The 19,839-nt window shown below is 40.7% G+C and overlaps 1 protein-coding gene across 1 annotated transcript in view; it reads left to right on the forward strand.

The window, feature by feature from the left end:
* Nucleotides 1-15,484, forward strand: part of gabbr2 (gamma-aminobutyric acid (GABA) B receptor, 2) — a gene marked incomplete at both ends in the record, with an annotated part of 138,986 nt that extends 123,502 nt beyond the window's left edge. The window contains 6 exons of the mRNA XM_079287663.1: nt 5,446-5,556; nt 6,685-6,909; nt 7,222-7,404; nt 8,444-8,573; nt 13,360-13,477; nt 15,319-15,484. Coding sequence (XP_079143789.1) covers nt 5,446-5,556; nt 6,685-6,909; nt 7,222-7,404; nt 8,444-8,573; nt 13,360-13,477; nt 15,319-15,484 — 933 coding nt within the window. The remainder of the gene's footprint in view (nt 1-5,445; nt 5,557-6,684; nt 6,910-7,221; nt 7,405-8,443; nt 8,574-13,359; nt 13,478-15,318) is intronic.
* Nucleotides 15,485-19,839: the final 4,355 nt, after the last annotated feature.

Below are 19,839 nucleotides of genomic sequence, written 5' to 3' on the forward strand. Positions count from 1 at the left end.
CTCAGTGGGGAGGCCGCGTTTATCAAATGGGGACGCAGCAGTGGTTTTGAGCGTAACATCATGAAAGTCTATTTATAACAGCAGCTGAGAAGCAGGTGATATTACACAGTGTGTGCAGAATAATGCAGTTTGCTTTAATCTCAAAAAAGTCAGTTGATACTTGCTCTGTAGTTCCTTGACCATACTCGCATGCAGCATGAGCTAATTCTATGACTGGTTGTACAGATATATAAGGACATGTTAAGTGTTTATAAATGCACAGTATCTGTCAATGATTATAACTTTTCCTATGAAGAAATATGTATATTCATAACAGTGCTTTACTGTATTCTAGTCATTCATTATCAGTTTTACACAGCAGCCTCCAATCATGGGTGCCCTCAGGAGGAGTTATAGTCGCTGGCAAATACATTAATAAACACTAATATCTGTGTCCAACTACATTATAGTGTTATAAACATGTATTTAATGTTTTATATAGTATTGCTAAATGAGGGGACTTCAAAGTAAAGTGTTTCCCCTTTCTTCCTAAAAGTCTTTCCCCAAGTCCTGAAGCTCTTCGGCACGCAGCAAACACGTCGTTTGCACTGTTAGCTTTTTCCATTTGCGGTTTAACAGTCTGTTGCTGGCATTCATTTGATGTGTTTTAAAAGTAAAAAGCAACATTTTTGGCAACAGCTTTTGTTGCTAGCAGCCATTTATAACAGCAGTGTCTAACCAGACTGTACAGTGACAAAGACGTATTGCCTGCAGACAACATAGGACAAATAGGAAGAATATGAATTATAGTTATATGCGTTTCATCCAACCATATGCATAATTAAGTGGAAAACTAAAATACTTTTGGTTCGGATGAGGCAATCAGAGCTGCTGTCATTACATTTTGAAATGTGGTTGCTATCTGAGTTGTGAATGGGCATTTACAGTATTGTTATACGTGTTATGTTATGTGGAGCCGACAAGAAAATATCTCCTCAGTGGGTATAAACTCCTTTTTAGCATTACTGGCATCAACCCCCCTGTCCAACCAGCTGAGCGAATTACCCACCATGCACTTCTCCTATTTGCTTGTCTAAAGGCCATTACTGCTGTTCAGAATTTGCTAGAAGTCTTCTGAAAACTCTGCTCGCTGCTTCTCAAATGATTTCCTACAAATGACTGCATCATAAAGTTGCCTTTCATCTTCCTATATCTTTTTGCCCTCTGTGCTCTCGGTTTGTTTTTCTCCCCCCTTTCACTCTCTAAATCTCTCATCCTGGCTTTTCTACTTCCCCTCATTCATACTTTAAATACCTCCATCTTTGTAACATTTCTCTAAAATCCTGCTTCCCCTTCTTTCCCCCAGTCCTCGAGACTATAAACCAAAACTGGAATTTGATTAACTGTGGTACTTATTGGGTCTCTTCTAAAACCACTTTCAACACATTCCATTTTTCATGCTATGACATTTGTCATAAGCTTTTACAGTCCAAATAACGGCATTTACCCTCAGACAGCGGAGGCAGGCTGAGAATGACATACGACGAATGCAGAAAATGTCTGTATTTGCATGTATGAAAACAGTTGGTGCCACGCAGGATAATGTGTTTGTGTTTGCGTGATACCAGACAGCACTCTATCAGTGCGTTTCTCTCCCTGTCTCTGTGCCCAGTAAAACAGTTGGTGGGGTTGGTACCCTGGGCATCAGCAGAACACGATGCCACCCGCTGACATTCAAAACACCACCAATCAGAAAATCTACATTTTTTATTATGATTTGATAAACAACATATGACATTGCTTAGTGTTCTGAGAGAGATTTCAAATAGCCTCGGCGTTCATAAATGTAAATTATTTAATCCCTGGAGTAATCACAACACAGTAATTTGTTGCAGCGTTTTTATGATAAAACTTTTACAATCATCCTTGAGGACAAAAAAAGGACTTTTTTTAAAAATGATTTCTAATTTTTCTCTCTGCTATTCTCAGTGGCTTCCTCATTTTTCATCACAGTCACAAAATACTACAACGTAACTTGCTGCCACAAAGTCTAAAATCACCCAAAATACATTATCTTTTGTCCCCATCTCTCTCTCTCTTTCTCCCTCCTTCTTTCACCATGGTGGAATCTCCTCTGTTGTAATTGCCAGTATGTTTGATGGAGTGTTTCCGTCAGCGTTTGCCCGATAGCTCATCTATATATACATGCACGTATACACACTGACACACAAACAATCCCAGTCACATGACGTATGTGTGCTCACAGAATGCAAACGTTGACACCCACAGGGACAGATTCATTCATGTAACAATTTTTGGGACATTTTTACATGAATCAAGTGAAATAAATGGGCTCAAACAAGTAGAATATATAAATATAAAATAAACTTTTATTCTGTTCCTATGGAACCATGGAGCGTGTTCCTCTGAGCACCCATGTTAAAGGAAAAACACACAAATAGTCCCTCTGCTCTCTGATAGCCTCTTCAGTTTAGATTTTCTCCTTCCCTTCACTTTTCTCTTTGAGGAAACATGATTGACAGCATATATTTATCTTACCTCTCCACGCGGTCATTTGTACCTTTCTTCCATCTATCCTGCTATCCCTTTATTTTTCCATTTATTTCAGCTTCCATCTTTCCAGCCATACTTCTTGCTTCTTGTCTTCTCTCCATCCCACCCTCCATTTCTTTCTCCCTCTTTCCTCCATCACTCCTTTCATCGCCTCATCTAGCTCCATTTCTCCACAGAGAATCTGCCTGCCCTCCCAGAGTGATCCCGTTAGAGGGCTAATGCTGTGAAAAATGACAGCGAACCGCCACTTTTGCCGCCATCACCACCGCTTTGGGGCCGCCTGCTGCCTATACAGCCCTGTTGCCTGGCAACTCCCCAGACAGCTTCCCACCGAACGGCGCCGTCTGCTCTGCTGCGATAGACTCCCGAGCTTAATAAGCATTATATCTCATTTTGTCTTATCATTTTGTTGTTAGTGACACAAGTTTGCTCGGAGCTGCGACTTTGCAAAGAGCACTGATGCAGAATGTGCCTCTCATATCGAATGAACAGAATAATTTAGCAACAAGTGTGACTCCTCGAAGCATTGTCGTTTGAATAACAGATTGCTCCGCCAAAAAACGTGACCCTAAATATACAGGAATGACGAAGATGCATTTCACTGTAAAGCCGTTCAGTGGAAAACAAACAATTAACATTAAGGTCTGACCGAGTATGAAAAAGGTTATCGCCTGAATGGAGAGATGAACTCAGCAATGTTATATGTTTGAAAAGGGCTTTAGTCTTTTCTTCCATAAATGTAGGAAAGGCAAAGGGAGCGAGGCCTGTTTTTGTAGAGCATCATCTTCCACGCTACTTCAGTCAGAAGTCACCAGCAGTTTGCAGAACGATTGTCTGTATCGCAAACATCTATCACTTCCTGTGACCAGAGATGATCCATGTCCAGAGACTTTGCCAAACCAGGGCATCTTATGCATAACTCCTGAGTTTCTCTTGCTCAGTTCAAACACATTTCTAAGTTTGAAAGCATTTATTTTATGAAGAAATGACCCGTAGCTGTATGATGGAAACACCACGCTTGAGTCTCAGCTTCCATTTTCTGTACTGCGTCTACTAATTGTGGTTCCTTTTCAAATATAAAAAAAGCCAGTCTGTGCGTCATCTCCTGCCCCACTTTCCTGTGTTTCCACCTCCGTGATGGCTTTTAATGCAGAAACACTGCTCTACCAGTCCTTCACCGTCAAGTTAACAATATTCCAGTGATCGAGTCCCGGAATGTTCACAGATATGAGTGACATGAGTCACACGGTTGCTACTGGAAGTCTCGGAAGGGGGTTGCATGAGTGCTTTGACAAAGTGTGTGAACTCACTGCCACCGAAGCAATCCTCGCTTTATAATGTGTTTCTGTTTTGAGACATCAGAGGTTATGAGGATCTTCGGCAGATGGTGGGAAAGTTGAATCTACATCTGAGTTGTAGGGGGGGTTCCGCCTGCCACGTTGCCGTTGCGGCGTCTTTTTAACAAACAGCGTGTGATGTGCTCTGCATACGTAATCCTTTGTGGGATTGAATGTTGAAAGCAAAAGACAGCAAGTGCAAGCAGGAATGAGGAAGACTGTGTGAAAGTTGTGTTTCCAAGGCGGAGACATGGGAATTAAAGCTAGAGAACTGCACTATGATATGACACTTCAAAGATATCCAGAAAGGATACGGTATGGCCACTTTTCTGTTCCTCTCTGTTGGGTGAATCACTGCAGCTTTTTAAGCACCAATTCAAGTGATCATTCGAAAGAAAACCACTCATTTAAATCCATCGAGGTCATATAGGGAAAGCATGAATAGCTGCGATTGCCATTAATGGGAGCTGAATGGAGAATACGGGGGTCAAAGGGACTATAGTTGAAGTGGATTCTGCAGCCGAAGAGGGATGTGTGTGTGTAGGTGTGTATTTATTTTCAGTCACATGAGACACATTTAACAAAGTGCATTCTCAGCGTAGTATGTGTGGGGAGTGAGGACCACAACAAAGCTCACATTTCAGTGTAATTCCTTTCTCCTCATCTTGCTTTCTGCCTTAAAGGACTTTGCTTATGAACTGAATTTCTGCAAATCAAAGACTTTGATGTAGATGCGTTTACACAAATACACACAAGCACCATCTGCTGAGCCATTAGACATGTCTTACTGGAAATAAGCCTGAAGACTAGGGGTGTAACGGTGTGCGTATTCGTATTGAACCGTTCGGTACGAGGCTCACGGTTCGGTACGCATGACGAACCGAATACGTTTGAAAAAAATTTAAAATAAAAAAAATTTTTAAACCTTTATTTAACCAGGTAGTCCCATTGAGATTAAAAATCTCTTTTGCAAGATGTAAGTAACAATACTACATAACATTAAGGAGCAGTTTTTGTTTTTTATGCTTATGTGTTGCTAAGAAGACACCCCAGAAGACGGGTCACTCAGGTATAGTTCCATCATTGTTCAAAGTCAAAGAATAACTTTATGATGTTAGTTGTATTGAATACATATATTTTAAAATCAAGTACATTTCTCTGGCATTTATAGTTTTCTACTGTACCGAAACGTACCGAACCGTGGCTCCACTGTATCGTACCGAACCGTGGATTTTGTGAACCGTTACACCCCTAATCCTCAGCATGGATTCATTTAACTTCAGCCGACATTGGAGAAGCCCAGTGGCCGTGAGAGGACGCGGTTTGATTACACACCTGGATGATTGATCAGTGGCACCGTCGTTCTGACAAGCAGCGGACAGTCCGTGTAGCTTTTGTCCTTTTTTTTTTTGTCCAAAGAAATGCTGCCTGCTCCACTGTTACTGTACACGTTGCACTTTTTTTGTTCACCTGCCTTTGTTTTTCAAAAGCAAATAAATTACTTTTTGGAGGTTTGTACTAAATACTCCTCTCGATGTGTTTGTGCTGTCAACAGGCGGACCCCCAAGGCCGAGACATAGCCATCCGTCCCTTCTTGGAGCACTGTGAGAACACCCACATGACCATTTGGCTGGGCATCGTTTACGCCTACAAGGGGCTGCTGATGGTGAGAGGAAAGGGTCAACCTTTCATCATGTACTCACAGTCTGTACACACACATTTACACAATCAATGTAATCAATGTGTACTTCCCAAAATGTCAAACTATTCCTTTACATTGTTGTGTTGTCAGTTTAGTGTTGTTGCTTAACTGACCTTTGCTTTAACTCCTACTAATCTTATGCAAATAGCAAGGGCATTGGTGATTAGCAGTAGCTATAAAGGCTCTGATACATTGCATGGATAATTGTGGAGCAATATATACTGTATAAGTCTCTTTCAAAATAAAACATTCATTAATCAATTTGAAAAAATACAATCAAAAAAAGTTAAAAGACGGAGAGATCAAATTGTAGGGTAACAAGTAGGAGGGGCTTTGCTGTAAAACAATAAGACGGCAACAAAGACGTTGAGCAGCAGGAAAAGTTTGGAAAAGTTTGTATCCACATCTGTATGCCTCATACAGATGTGGCATACAGATGAGGCATACAGATGTGGCTACGGACAGCGCAGCAAAAAGAAGCATTAAGCATTGAGTCATCCCTGCCTTCGCAGACACACAAACAAACACACACACACACACACACACAGTCTCACATATGAATGCATACACGCGCACATCACCATCACTTCACGTTCGCGTACACATGCTCACACACCTGAGATCCACGAATCCTTGATGACTGCTCCTGTAAATGTGCTGCTTGTCATTCCGCTAACTCTCATTTAGACTTTAGGAGAAGCAGCCTGGCCAATTTACACAGCACACAAGTGAATTATTCAGCAGGCTGCTGCTGCAACTTTAATGTTCCACAAAACAAACACTCTAAATAAATCTTTCATGCATTTCACAAGCATGAAACCAAAGGCTGCTTTAGAAAGATGTTCTTCAGATAATTGTCCTCCTCTTTAAGGAATTCTAATGATGGACTTAAGTGTTTAACGCTAAATCAAATAAGATGAAATGTTTCTCGCCACTCCATTTATGAAGAACAATGAAGAGCAGTGTACAACAAACAACATTAAGATGAATACGACATATTTTATTGTGGAAAAACAAAAAACTGCATAGCTTTAAAAAGTGAGGATGCCGAAAAACAAATATTACTTTTCCTCTCTTTTCCCCCCCCAACAGTTATTTGGCTGTTTCTTGGCATGGGAGACCAGGAACGTGAGCATCCCTGCTCTCAATGACAGCAAATACATTGGGATGAGTGTTTACAACGTGGGCATCATGTGCATCATCGGCGCTGCCGTGTCTTTTCTTACAAGGGACCAGCCCAATGTCCAGTTCTGCATTGTGGCACTGGTGATCATCTTTTGCAGCACCATCACGCTCTGCCTGGTCTTTGTTCCCAAGGTCAGTTTACTTGTGTGTGTGTGTGTGTGTGTGTGTGTGTGTGTGTGTGTGTGTGTGTGTGTGTGTGTGTGTGTGTGTGTGTGTGTGTGTGTGTGTGTGTGTGTGTGTGAACGAGGAGAGTGTGTATGAGCAGACCTGGTTCACTCAAAAACTGGAGTGCTTAATTATCACCAGATTCAGACACCACACTTCACTAAATCCTGTGTCCTAAACTTTCAGCGTGAACAGTTATGTGTAGCTTTTTTTGCCCATGTAATTCTATAACAGACCCGAACCCTAACTCTGACTAATACCCCGAAACCCTTCTTCCAGTTAATCACCATGAGGACCAACCCAGACGCAGCCACCCAGAACCGCAGGTTAAACTTCACCCAGAACCAGAAGAAGGAAGACTCCAAGACCTCCACCTCAGTCACCAGCGTCAACCAGGCTAACACTTCGCGACTGGACGGCCTTCAAACTGACAACCACCGCCTCCGCATGAGGATCACAGAGGTCTGACCTGATGAATGCACATTCATGTTCATACATGTCATGGTAGCACTTTATAATAACTACACACTATGAAGCATTAGTTAAGTATGAGTAAACACGTAATTCATCATTTATAAAGCATTGTTCCTACATTCATAATTCATTAGTATGCAGTTCATAACAACAGTTATAAAGGTTTCATTCTTGATTAATAAGCCCGTCTATTATGTTTTTCATTATTGTGTTTTCATACTTTATAAATGATGGATTCCCCATTTGTAAATGAAGTATTATATATTTTACAAACCAATTATTAAGGAGTTGTAGATGATTAATAAGATACTTTGTAAAGTGTTAGTAAATTATTAATAACTTATTTAGATGTACATTATTCATGCTTTTATATATATAATGGTTAGGGACTATGTTAATATATGCATTATAAACGCATATCAATACTGCAATTCATGATTAATTCATGATTTATTAAGATAGTTACTACTCGTTAGTAAAGTGTTTTATGTGACCTCATCTAAAGTGAGGACTATTTATGCCTTGTAAAGCATTTATTAAGTATATTGTGTATGAAAGTATGAAAACACAATAATGAAACACATAATAGACGGGCTTATTGATCAAGAATGAAACATTTACAACTGTTGTTATGAACTGCATACAAATTTATTAATGTAGGAACAATGCTTTATAAATGATGAATTAAGTGTTTACGCATACTTAACTAATGCTTCATAGTGTGTAGTTATTATAAAGTGCTACCCATGTCATTTATTTTCATTGATTGTCAAAGTAAAATGATTATGTCTTTGGCAGGCAGAAGTCTTTTCCCTTCTTCCCTGTGTTTTGAAATGAAAATAAGTTATCCATAGAGCCACACTGGGTAATGTTTGGCTGATAACCATGTATCCTACTTTGAATGATTTCTGCAAAGGTGATGCAATTAAAGATGGTTCAGTTTATGATAATAATGTACTCACTCTACTTTTGCCCACTTAAAAAAAAAACATAAACCAATATTTTCTTTGTTTTTCCTGTTTTATAGCTGGATAAAGAGCTGGAAGAGGTGACCATGCAGCTGCAGGACACCCCAGAGAAAACTCCCTACATCAAACAGAACCATTACCCGGATGCCAACAACATCCTCAGCATACGCAACTTCACAGACGCTAAAGGTGAGAAACCGGCTGTATGTTTCCATATAGCCCTATCGCAGTCATGTTGAGGCATCAGTGTGACACCACCCATTTTAGGCATTCAGTACTTACGAAGCACATGGAAAATGTTTCACCTCATAGAAAAATGGACCGATACCAATACTGATATCGTCCGATACTGACTCAAATAGCTGAATCAATAGGCCGATCTGGTACTTGATACCATTATTTTAATAAATAACAATCCAGTACATTTCTATGTATGTATTTATTTGTTACATTTTGTTGTATAAAGTTAGAAAAGTCAAGTTTAAGTCAAGTCTGATGTTGTTTTATACATAAAAGATTGATCTCAGTCTCTTCCACACAGCGAGGCATTCAGCTTATTAATCAAACACTGGTATCGGCCAGACGCAGCAGTCAACTAGGTGGAGTGGGCAGGTTCAAAGGTCTAGTCCCAGGCAATGAAGAGATGAATAGAAAGATACAATCTCACAAAGACCATCCGGAGAAACAGTGTTGATGTTTGGTGGGCGTGAAGTAACAAACACATCACGTACTCTCATGGTGTGTTGATGCTCTCCATTACAATCAATACAACCCATGTAAAATCCAAGATGATGTATCTTTTCTTCCTCACTAACTGACTGGAGCTGCTCAGACGGCTTGTTTATTAATGCAGCTTCTGGTGGCTGAAACTAGATTGCAGCAGTCTGTACAGACCAAGATAAAACCAAGAATGAGCAGCTCAGTAAGATGCAATTCAGTCCTGTCTCACCTCAGTTCAGCGTGATTCAGTCTGATGCAATTTAATATAAAGTCATATTTACAGCCGTAATGAGGTGTTTCACATTGTTTATGCAGGGACGTTTGCATATTCGGTGGCTTTCGCGAAGGATTTTAACGCGGCTTTCAGAGCAGCGGCTTGAAATAATATCGTGAATTTTTGATATTTTTGAGATCCTGTCAGCTGCAGGTGAAGAAGGGACACACGAGTACTCTGCCTGACAGCAAGTCTGTGACGTTTCTTGGGATAAGTCATAAGATTAGTTCGAGTGCCTGCATAATACTCCACTGCTGCTTAGCAACTTTTACACACACTGTAGTCACACTTCTCTCCCACCGGTTATTATTAAGCCCAAAGTGAGTCCACACTTGATTTTGCACCTAATTATTGGGTGTGTGGGATGTTGTTTGCTGTGTGTTGAACAATGTACTGGAGAGAAGATTAAAGAAGGGAGGAGGGGTCAGTTAAGGTGAACCATAATTGGGTGAGAGAAGCAAAGGGAAACACAAGGAGTAAAACATCAGCTACTAAAATCTAAAGTGTCATATCCCTCTTTTCCAGAGCTTGTGTCATTCTCCCTCCCAAGGCTCTGCCCGATACAGGCTATTTAAATTGATGCAGCTGTATCTTAGACATTGTGAAGTCGAGGTCGTCAAATTGAATCAGTGAATCCTTACACGCCAGCAGCATCGCTTTGCATTAGGCACCATTTTAACAGACGCAGGGTGATGGCAACGTGACGTACAGCAGCCAGTTTTCAGCACATCGGATGCACACGCCAGCACAAAGCTGCTCTCAGGGAATGGATTTGTCTGAGTTTGGGAAGGTAAAGCAGGAAAACAGCTGCGCTCATTCAGCAGATTGGGAGCAGACCGTGTTGGAATTGTTTGAGAAGTTTCTCATCTGTGAAAGTTCACGGTTACGCAATGAACTGATGGCGGTTAGTTCGTACGTTCACCAGGCAACGTGTCAAATGCCTCTTCTTTGTGTTGTAGTTTGTTCTCGGCTTCCTTCTGTTCCTCCTCCTTCTCTGCCTGACACATCCTCCTGTTTTAGCCTCGTTAGGTATACCCTTACAAGGATTGATCTGAACTAAAAATATGTCTGTGTTGTGGCACAATTGCATGGAGCGGCTCAGTGTTGTCTTTTTATGGAACGCAGAGAGCGAGAAGTCAGTGCCAATATTATTTTGATGAGTAGATGATTAGTAAATGAGCTACCATCTGTGAGATTTTTTGATTGTCTTAGATTTATCCGAACCAGAATACTGCATCAAATTTTGTAAGTTTGATATTTTGGTTGTTCAGCCGTGTATCAGGGTTCAAATGTATATTGAATCATGTTTTCCATTCCTCAGGAAAAAAAAAGAAAGATTGTGTCGTATTACCTGAAAATATTTGTCTTGCATTATTTAAACAAAGATATTCTAACATTTTTCATTTGTTGAAAATAATCTCTCTAAAGTCCTGGCAGCAGCTGGTGGCTGATATCAGGCTTAATTTTAGTTCACTAAAAATGTCTGACAGTTTGGGCTCATAGCGATACATTTATTTGAGACTAACTCTGTGTATGCACTGTCCTGGTTAGTTTGTCAGGAAGAGAACAGACACTTTTTTTGTACAAATATTCATTCATGGAAATATTTGTACAGAAAAAAAACTATAATCTGTATTTGTCTCTTCTCTAAATTTGTGTCAGATTACTAAATACAGTCATATTTAAAAACCTGTGTTGAGTAAAGTAACAAATACCTCTCCCATTGCCACCAGCTGGAGTTGGGAGCAACAATTGGGAATCGGTCATTTTTAAATTGAAACACAGATAGCTGGTTTCTGGAGCGCACACGCCTTCCAAAAATATATTTCACATCTTTGAAAGGATTAGACAGCCATCAACTGTTATTTCCCTCAGCAGGGAAAACATGCTGATGCTGGGAGAGTAATGATCCGTTTGCCTCTGGGGGCATAGGAATCAGATACAATGAAGCAACAAAAGTGGGCTGTTTTATTAATTCACATCGGCATATTCCTGCTCCTGTCAGGAATTCAAACTGAGTATAGAGCCACAGCTCTCTCAAAGCAAGACTCTCACATTTAGCGATAGACCGAACTTGCTATTACTTTTTGCTCACACAGGGAAGTCTAGGTTGCTGAAGTGTTCACGATAATGATCTTGTGAGGAGAGAAGGAGAAAGAGAGATCAGACGAAGAGAGACAGCACATTAGATGCTGCTCAGAAACATCAATCTGACATGATGGAAATGAAATCACAGGTCATTAAGCCTCCTTCAAAGATCACCAGCATATCATCTTTGCCTCGATCTGCTTGTGCTTGGCAGTCATCATCATCATCGCCATCGCCGGGCTCCGAACTGCAGTCATCAGTATTCATAAGTGAGCTGGACTAAATGTGTTGAGGTCCGTGAATGAGTGGCTGTTATAAGCGTAGAACGCCATGTCAGCAGCGATTACCCTCACTGAGAAGCCACACTTCACGTCTCTCTCTATCGCTCTGTCTGTCTGTCTTCATGATGGAGAAAAGAAAACCTGCGGGTGACAGTTAAGGTGTAGTCCTCTGACGGATTAGCTGCCGAGAACGGATCTCCGGCTGAAAAGTTAGAGATCATTGCTGTTGATAAGCAGCCGTCGTGTTTATCATCTTCCTCGTGCTGCACAGCAGTCATTTATTTCTGTTTTGGACAGTTTGTGCCGCTTACTGTTGAAACCATTAACTGCAGATCAGCTGATCAAAGTCAACCCAAGACACAGGTGAGCTAAGTGTTCAAACTCAACAACCGAATACTTTCTTTGTGGCACGAACACCTATTCTGAATCCATAAAGAAGTGTAAAATATGTGAAGCTCAGATGTCCATGGAGTGCTGTGATCAGTGAATCAGGTCAGCAAGTGCTGGGAAATCTGGGACAACTGGAGAGAAAACTCTGTAAGGGCAAAGAAATCATCCCATTACTCTCCAGGTGCATTTTCATTTATTTTTTTAACTGATAAGGTTGTTTACTGCAATTCTTATTGTGTTTCAACCTCGTCGGCCCCCACAACATCCGGAGTGAAGAATGCAGAAATCAATGTTGGGAAGCCTCCTCTTGTGTCGGTTCTTTCTTTTCTATCTCACGTTGATGCTTTCTTTCTCTTTGCACCCGTTTCCACTTTTTGAATTTGTTCCAAACTGGTGTAAGTTTTAGTTTTTACCTGGGCTTTAATATCACCCTGCACATGTGATGTGTTTTCCTTTTTGTAAAAAAGAAGCTGACAGTACAGTCAGTTGACAGACACGGTTGATGACATATTGGCAGGTCACTATTATGAACAACACAAAGGTGTCTTCACATTTGAGCTCGTTGATGGTTTTGTTTTTTTACAAACAAAGAGGTCTCTTTACTTCATCGCAAGACCAGTCGTGACCACAACGGCAGGGATGTCACCAAATTGGATTATCGGATTTATTTTGTTATTATTATTATTACTGGGATTGCTCATAGAAAACAAATGAAAATTCAACACGTAAAATTCATCTTTTGGATTGCAATTATTTTGTCAAGACATTTCCTTTGCACACATATAGTATGTTTGATGAATGAAGAGGAAGCTTCATTTGTTTTCTATGGGATTGTGGATGAATTTGAGGAGTGCCTCTATGGTTTGCGTGTTGCAGTGAGCGGGTCTGGTCTGGTCTTGGTCTTGATACACTCTGGTCTTGGTCAAGACTTGGTCTTTGTTCAGGTGCTCTTGACGACAACTTTTTTTTGGTTTGCAAGAGTGAGTTTATCTTTGTGGTGTGAATGAACTGTGCAGCGACACATGTGCATTGATAATAACCCTTCTCAAAGCAGGGAATTCATTCATTGTTTTGGTAATGTTGGGGGAATATTAACATGCCATGCTCCCAGGATTTACAGATTGTTATTGCTTTTGCCTGGCACATGCAAAGTCCAGGATGACAGCCCATTTGACACGGCCTATCATAGTTTTTACAATACCTACATGTGTTTTCAATGCAGATGGAGAGAAGTCGATACTGAAGAATCACCTGGAGCAGAAGCCTCAGGCGCAGTGGGGCTCCATGGATCCTTCCAGAATAAACAGAGGTCCTCTGGAGGACATCAACTCGCCCGAACAGTGAGCTCTTCTATATCTCCAGCACCTCTACCCCCATGTCCCTCTCGCCGTCTTGTCAGCTTTTTCGTCCGACTACACATTACACGTATCGCAACCACCAGCATGCTTCATTGAGAGATCTCCCTCCCACACTTGTTTAACGAGACCCAGGAGAAGAATGCGTAACATAGAGGGACAGATGGATGGAAATAAATGAGAGCGACAGCAGACAAGGTGGGTAAAATATTGTAGAGAGGGCGGTTACAGTAAGAAGATGGATAAAGACAGAAGGATGTTTAGATAGGAAAGAGAGACAGAGATGAAGATGAGAAGGCGGAGAGAATGAAAGAAAGAGGTAGAGACTCACAGAGGCTTATGTAACCAGTGATTTACAGTTGGCATTGGAAGCAGCTCTGAAAATAGACAGGGAGGAGAAGTAAAGGAACACTTGGAGCTATTCCCGTGCCGCATAAATGGTTGATCACATGGAGGGAAGAGAGACAAAGAGGCAGCGAGAGAGACAAGAAGAGAGAAATATAAAGAAGTGAGAAAGGAGGTATGGGAAGAGTAAAGATAGAGGACCACAAATGCTCAGACTGTGTGACATGACGAATGCGACCGAAAGTCACACATAATGGTGTGTCTGTGTCATATTATACATCAAAAAATGATGTCCTTTATGAGAAGGGAGTTTCCATCACAAGTAGAAACAGGTCAGGACGACTGACTAGGCCCATTAATGTGAACGAAATTCACCTCATTACAACTTTTCTCTCGGCCGATCACTGAATGAGCTTGGATTTCATTACCCCGCTCTTCAGTTCTTACATAACTGCCATTCGGGTTATGGAATCTTCTTGCGAGCGGCTGGCAGTGGCGCTAGGTGAGAACTGTCACAGCAGGCGGAAGCATGAAATGTTCTTTTTGTCAGATGATCCCAGAAGCTGAGAGGCATGGCGGATTAGAGGTTTATAAGGAGAAGTGGAGAAGGGACTGAGGGTGCTAAAGAATACAGGAAAAACAATTGGGAAACATCCTGAGGTCTTTATGAACTATGCTCTGCCTGTCTCTTGTGAGCCACCTTTTCTATGTTGCTGTCAATGATCGTTCCTGACCACTTTTACTGCCATTTCCACATCCTCTTATAATAACTTGAAGAGGTTAACCAGCCATTTTGAAGGGATAAACGTTTGATAACTCACTACTTGATTTTATAAATGTGTTATTGCAAACATACACCCAAAATACTTTATAAATGAGACCAAACAAATGCATTTAGGCAGAGTCAACCGGCTATCTCATTTGTTTTGTTTCCTCTCATCAGTTCAATAAAAGTAGTTAAAAGTAGGCTACAATTGTCAGCACAATACAAACTTTCAGTTTCATGTGGCTCAAAGGTGTACTGCATGATATAAATGTTAAATAAAACAAGTTCAAATGTATTTGGCGGGCCGAATAAAATCTCTTGCGACCCATTTGTGGGTGCGGACCCACTCTTCGGGAGAGACTGCGGTAGGGTTATGTAATTTATAGTTCTTAATATATGTAGATAATATGCGTAAATGTAAACTCGAACCCAATGTCACAGATAATTACATTCATATTGGATTTTGGAGTACTTTTACATTAAAAAAGTGTTCTCTGCCGATGCAGCAAGTTGTGTGACCTTAGATGTGGAGGTCAGAGTGGTGGGTGGGAGTGTAGGGCTTCTAATTTTTATTCCAAGGATCAAAGTTTCTAGTAAAAACAAAAAAAAATCATGTGAAGTACCCCAAAATTACACTCCCGTGTATTTGAGTAAATGTCCTTAATTACTCTGTATCTCTGTCTCTCACGTTGTAACTTTCCTTTTCTGTCTGCAGCATACAGCGTCGACTGTCCTTGCAGCTTCCCATCCTGCACCATGCCTACTTACCTTCCATAGGAGGGGTTGATGCCAGCTGCACCAGCCCCAACGGCAGCCCTGCTTCCAGCCCACGGCACAGACACATGCCCCCCTCCTACCGGGTAATGGTCTCTGGCCTGTGAGCTTCATTCACTCCCCCACCTGGCTCTTTGCAGAGGAGACATGTATGGTTCCTTTTTTTCTACAAAAATAGACTGATATCGTCAGCGTATGTGCGTATTTTGTCTCGGAAACAAGGAGGACAAGGGGAGAAGAGGGGGAGGGGGGCCGAGTATCACTCTTCGTACCTCTTCACCCCAGCCTCTCTTGAGAACTGAAACCCTCAGTCAGGAAAGGGGTGGGAGGAGACAGAGTGGGCACTGGATGACTCTTACAAACTCCCATGATTCACAGCAATGTCCCCGTGTTCATCTGCTCCCCTTGCCTAGGCAAATACACATATGCACAGTCAAACAAACACAAAAACACTCAAATACACACACACACACACACAACCACAGACACACTGATACCCCTATAGCGGAACAGTGGTGGACCAGCCCTGACCTGACGTGTAGCCTTATCTGCTTCAGAGGGGATTGTCTGTTTCTGTTCCTTGTCTGTTGTATGAATGTGCTCGCGGCTACGTTTGAGCTTGTCATCTAACTTGAGTATTTCACTGCTTCAGTGACTGGATACCAGTGTGGAGACGTGGATTTTACAAAAACCCAACAAAGGAAATCATCCAATATACTCCCCGTCCCCTTCCCGTTCTTGTGGAGACATGTATATATCATCATTTCTGACTTTGATGTATACTGTACGCTTTGTATATGCTGTGAATGGACAATTAAAGGGGTTCTAAATGTACAGCGTGTAACAGAAGCAGGTGATCATGACATGGAACCCTACAAAGAATTAGAGAAGCGTATGAAAGAGATCTGAATTGATTTGTGTAATTGTTGATAATTTAGCTTATGGCCAGCAAAGTAAGAAACATCAAAGCTTGTGAGTCACAGAACATGAAAAGGCACCAGGGGCCCGTTCATCTTAACTTGGAGGAAGACGCACATGGCTCTTTTTTCCTTTTCGCTAAATTTGCACCACTGGTTTCATCAGAGTTTTCACATCAGACTTTGCATAAGCCTTTAATATTTTACAATTTGCTTAATATGTCCTCAGAAAGCATGTTATACAGAATATTGATGCTGTGCCTTTTAACAGGTCACCAAGGCTGCATATATTAGAAAATAGAGCTAAAAGGCACCAAAAGAGTGTTCCACAGTTGTTATTTATGTGTGTTTTATGCCAAGAAAAGCACACATTTAGATCAAAAGGTAAGAGAGCACCTCATGACTTCAGCTGCTTTTCAGACAAGGCATTAGTGGCAGGCCTGGTCATATTGATCCTCACAGAGTGGTCTCCGTAGACTGTTAAGATGTCCATCTGATCTAGCCCTCACAGCTAACCAGCACAGACAGGGCCGATGGCTTCATGTCTGTGATGTTGGAAAGGATGTAGGTCAACCACCTCCACAACCAGGTGGGATTAAATGGTTGACCTGAATTTCCACGAGCAGTAGTAAAGGCAATGGCGACATGGGAGGGAGCCTTGTGTGGTAAGCCCCAAACGGCTGTAGCTTTCAGTTCCCAAGACGGCGATGACACCACTGCTGGTCACATTGATAGAGCATAAAGCACAGACGCAGGGCTTTCTGTCACATTCAGTGTCAAGAAAAATCACTTCACACTTTAGCAACAATCAGTTGCTATGGAAATGTAATTCAGTGCTGGTGAATGGGCCCAAGAAGGCTGCACTGAGCAAAACGGTCATCGACACGGTGTCGTCCTCGTGCAGGAGAGAAGCAAACAGAGACTCTTTTATGGAGTGCAAGATGGCTGTTCTTAGCATATGTTTCACCATTGGTGTCTTGGTTTTTAGTTTTTAAGGCGTTTGTTGAACGCTGTGCCTGTTGTCTTATATTGTAGCCTGCAGGACCCACGGTACATAAACTAGGTGAATTTGGCGCTGACCCAGCAAACGACAACATTGGCCACACATCTGTAAACTGTACAACGTGTCATAGATTTCTTTCAATTAAATTGCCTCCATGCATGGGACAGTGTGGGAGAACTTGGTGAAAGCTCCACTTCAGCTGGAGTGGATTTCCTCTGCAAGTTGATGTCTGATCATAAACACTGTCTTTAGTTGAACAAGGCCAGTCAAGGACACAGAATTGGAGTGGGAGACAAGCTAGCAGAGAGCCGCCTGCTATCGGACATATCAGGGTGACTTCCCGTGAGAGCTCCTCCCCTTCCAGCCCCTGCTGAGCACAGGAGCAGGGAAGCCCCGAGCACAGACCTCCAAGGAGTCACGGTGTCGCCCTCATCGTTGCCAATTAGAGAATCACCGTCACCGGACGAGTGAGAGACATTGCCAGAGGGTTGGTTCTTCCTTCAGGAGAAGAAAACCAACTGCACATTTTATATATTACATTATATGTGATTGTGTACAATTTGCTGATGCCCCCATGATGGTGTCCATGTATGGAATATTTGGTATTTGGCTTTCTCAAGACGGCATGAAATGAAATGTATAATTCACAGAGTTACCTCTGTTTTTGCAACTGTCGTGACAAATCCACTCTGTCGTTTTCATCTTCTCACCTACACTTTCGATTTTTTTTCGTTTACTTAAAAAGAATTATGGATTTAAGTTATTTTAACCTGTTGATCAGCTCACACATGTCAATGCCAAGATTCTCAGTGGACTCAACATCATATCGACTATGCTACTGGTTTAGCAGTTATTCACTGAGGGCAATAAAGTGAAAGTAGCAGCAAACGATCAATCCTAATAACACACTCCTGGCATTTAGCAAATTACAAAATCACTTTTTTTTTGTTTAATTTAAAATGCCAAATGCAGATCATCAGGTATTGTTTTTTTTTTTTTTTTTTTTTTTTTTTTAGATGTGCCCTGATTTTTTTTTTTTATTAGGATTCATTATGGTAGGTCAAGGGCTCATCAGTTCCTGTAATCAATAGCGTCATGCCAATGGTTTGTATTTGCCACGGGTCTTTCTACCTTTTCAGTTTGCAGTTCAAAGTGACATATACGTATATCATTATATCTTTGTATGTGTCATTATCAGGGTTTCTGGAGAACACGAAACATACATGTCCAAAAATATAACAATATGACGTATATATTTAGTGGAAAAACACACACAGGTCCATACTGTTACTGTTTTGTCAGTTTGATATGTGGTATCACATGGAGTTAAGTTCAACTAAGAGTTTAAAACGAAAAACAAAACCCACGTTTAATGCAACATGTTCAAGAGGGGCAATAACTTGTTTTCTTATTACAGAAAGAATAGAAAACTATATATATATATATGTATATGTAAAAGTTCTTTACGTACATTCTCATTTTTACATAGGAAATATTTCACTAATATGCCACAATGATACTTGGTCTTTTTTTTTTTTTTACAGTATCTGTAACTATGTTATGTACAGATGAGGTATAGATATGAAAAAGTTGTATAAAATAAGTATCACACTTGGAACACCTGAACATTTTTTGGAGCTATGAGTTGTTCTGGGGGGATTTGAATAACATTCTTCTTTTATTGTCTGAATGTTATGGACAGCCTTTACTTTTCACATCATCGTTAAATAAAGTGAGACTGAAAATAATCTTTGATGTAATAGAATCCTTCCTGTCGTTCTCCATGGTGTGTTTGCATTCATAATGTTGATCCGCACGCAGTCGATCAATGAAGAAGTTAGTCCACAATTTGCTTTTTTCAAGTTGCTTAATCTGTACAATCTGCCTAAAACGCCTGTCCAATGCGTCCCCAAAGTAAACTGACAGCTCTTATTGAACTATTGGGAGTACATGTATGGTTTTAGTCTCCATTGAAAGCTAACACTCTGAAGTTTCTCCACAACCAGTCAGAATCACGGTCGAATCTTTCCCATATTATATACTATAGAATATGGGAAAGAATCATAGTGTGTAAGAATCATATATTTAAAAAAAAGTAAGTTGAAAAAAGTCATAATATAGTATGTCAGTTAAAAAGTCATGAAAAAGTTATGGGATAGCATGTTGTAAAAAGTAAAAAAAAGTAATGTCATAGTATAATTTGTTGAAAAAAGTCATAGTATTGCGTGACGAAAAAATTCATACAATAGTATGTTGAAAAAAGTCATAGAGTGATAGTATACAATCTATACTATCACTCTATGACATTTTTCGATGTATTTCTTTTTAATTTTTTCGACATGCGATACTATCTTTTGCAGCTAAATCTGAGAAAATGGGCAAATAATGCATGGCTACACACCACCAGAGACAAGTAAAAAATATATATATTTTCATAATCTGGGTAAATCAAATCTTTAGCATCTATAATCAATCCTCATTTTGTAGTAAGTACAATTTATGTATATAGCGCTTTCCACAGACAATAGTCACAAAGTGCTTT

The sequence above is a fragment of the Melanostigma gelatinosum genome (genome assembly GCF_949748355.1).
Source record: "Melanostigma gelatinosum genome assembly, chromosome: 17".
In the NCBI taxonomy this organism is placed as follows: Eukaryota; Metazoa; Chordata; class Actinopteri; order Perciformes; family Zoarcidae; genus Melanostigma; species Melanostigma gelatinosum.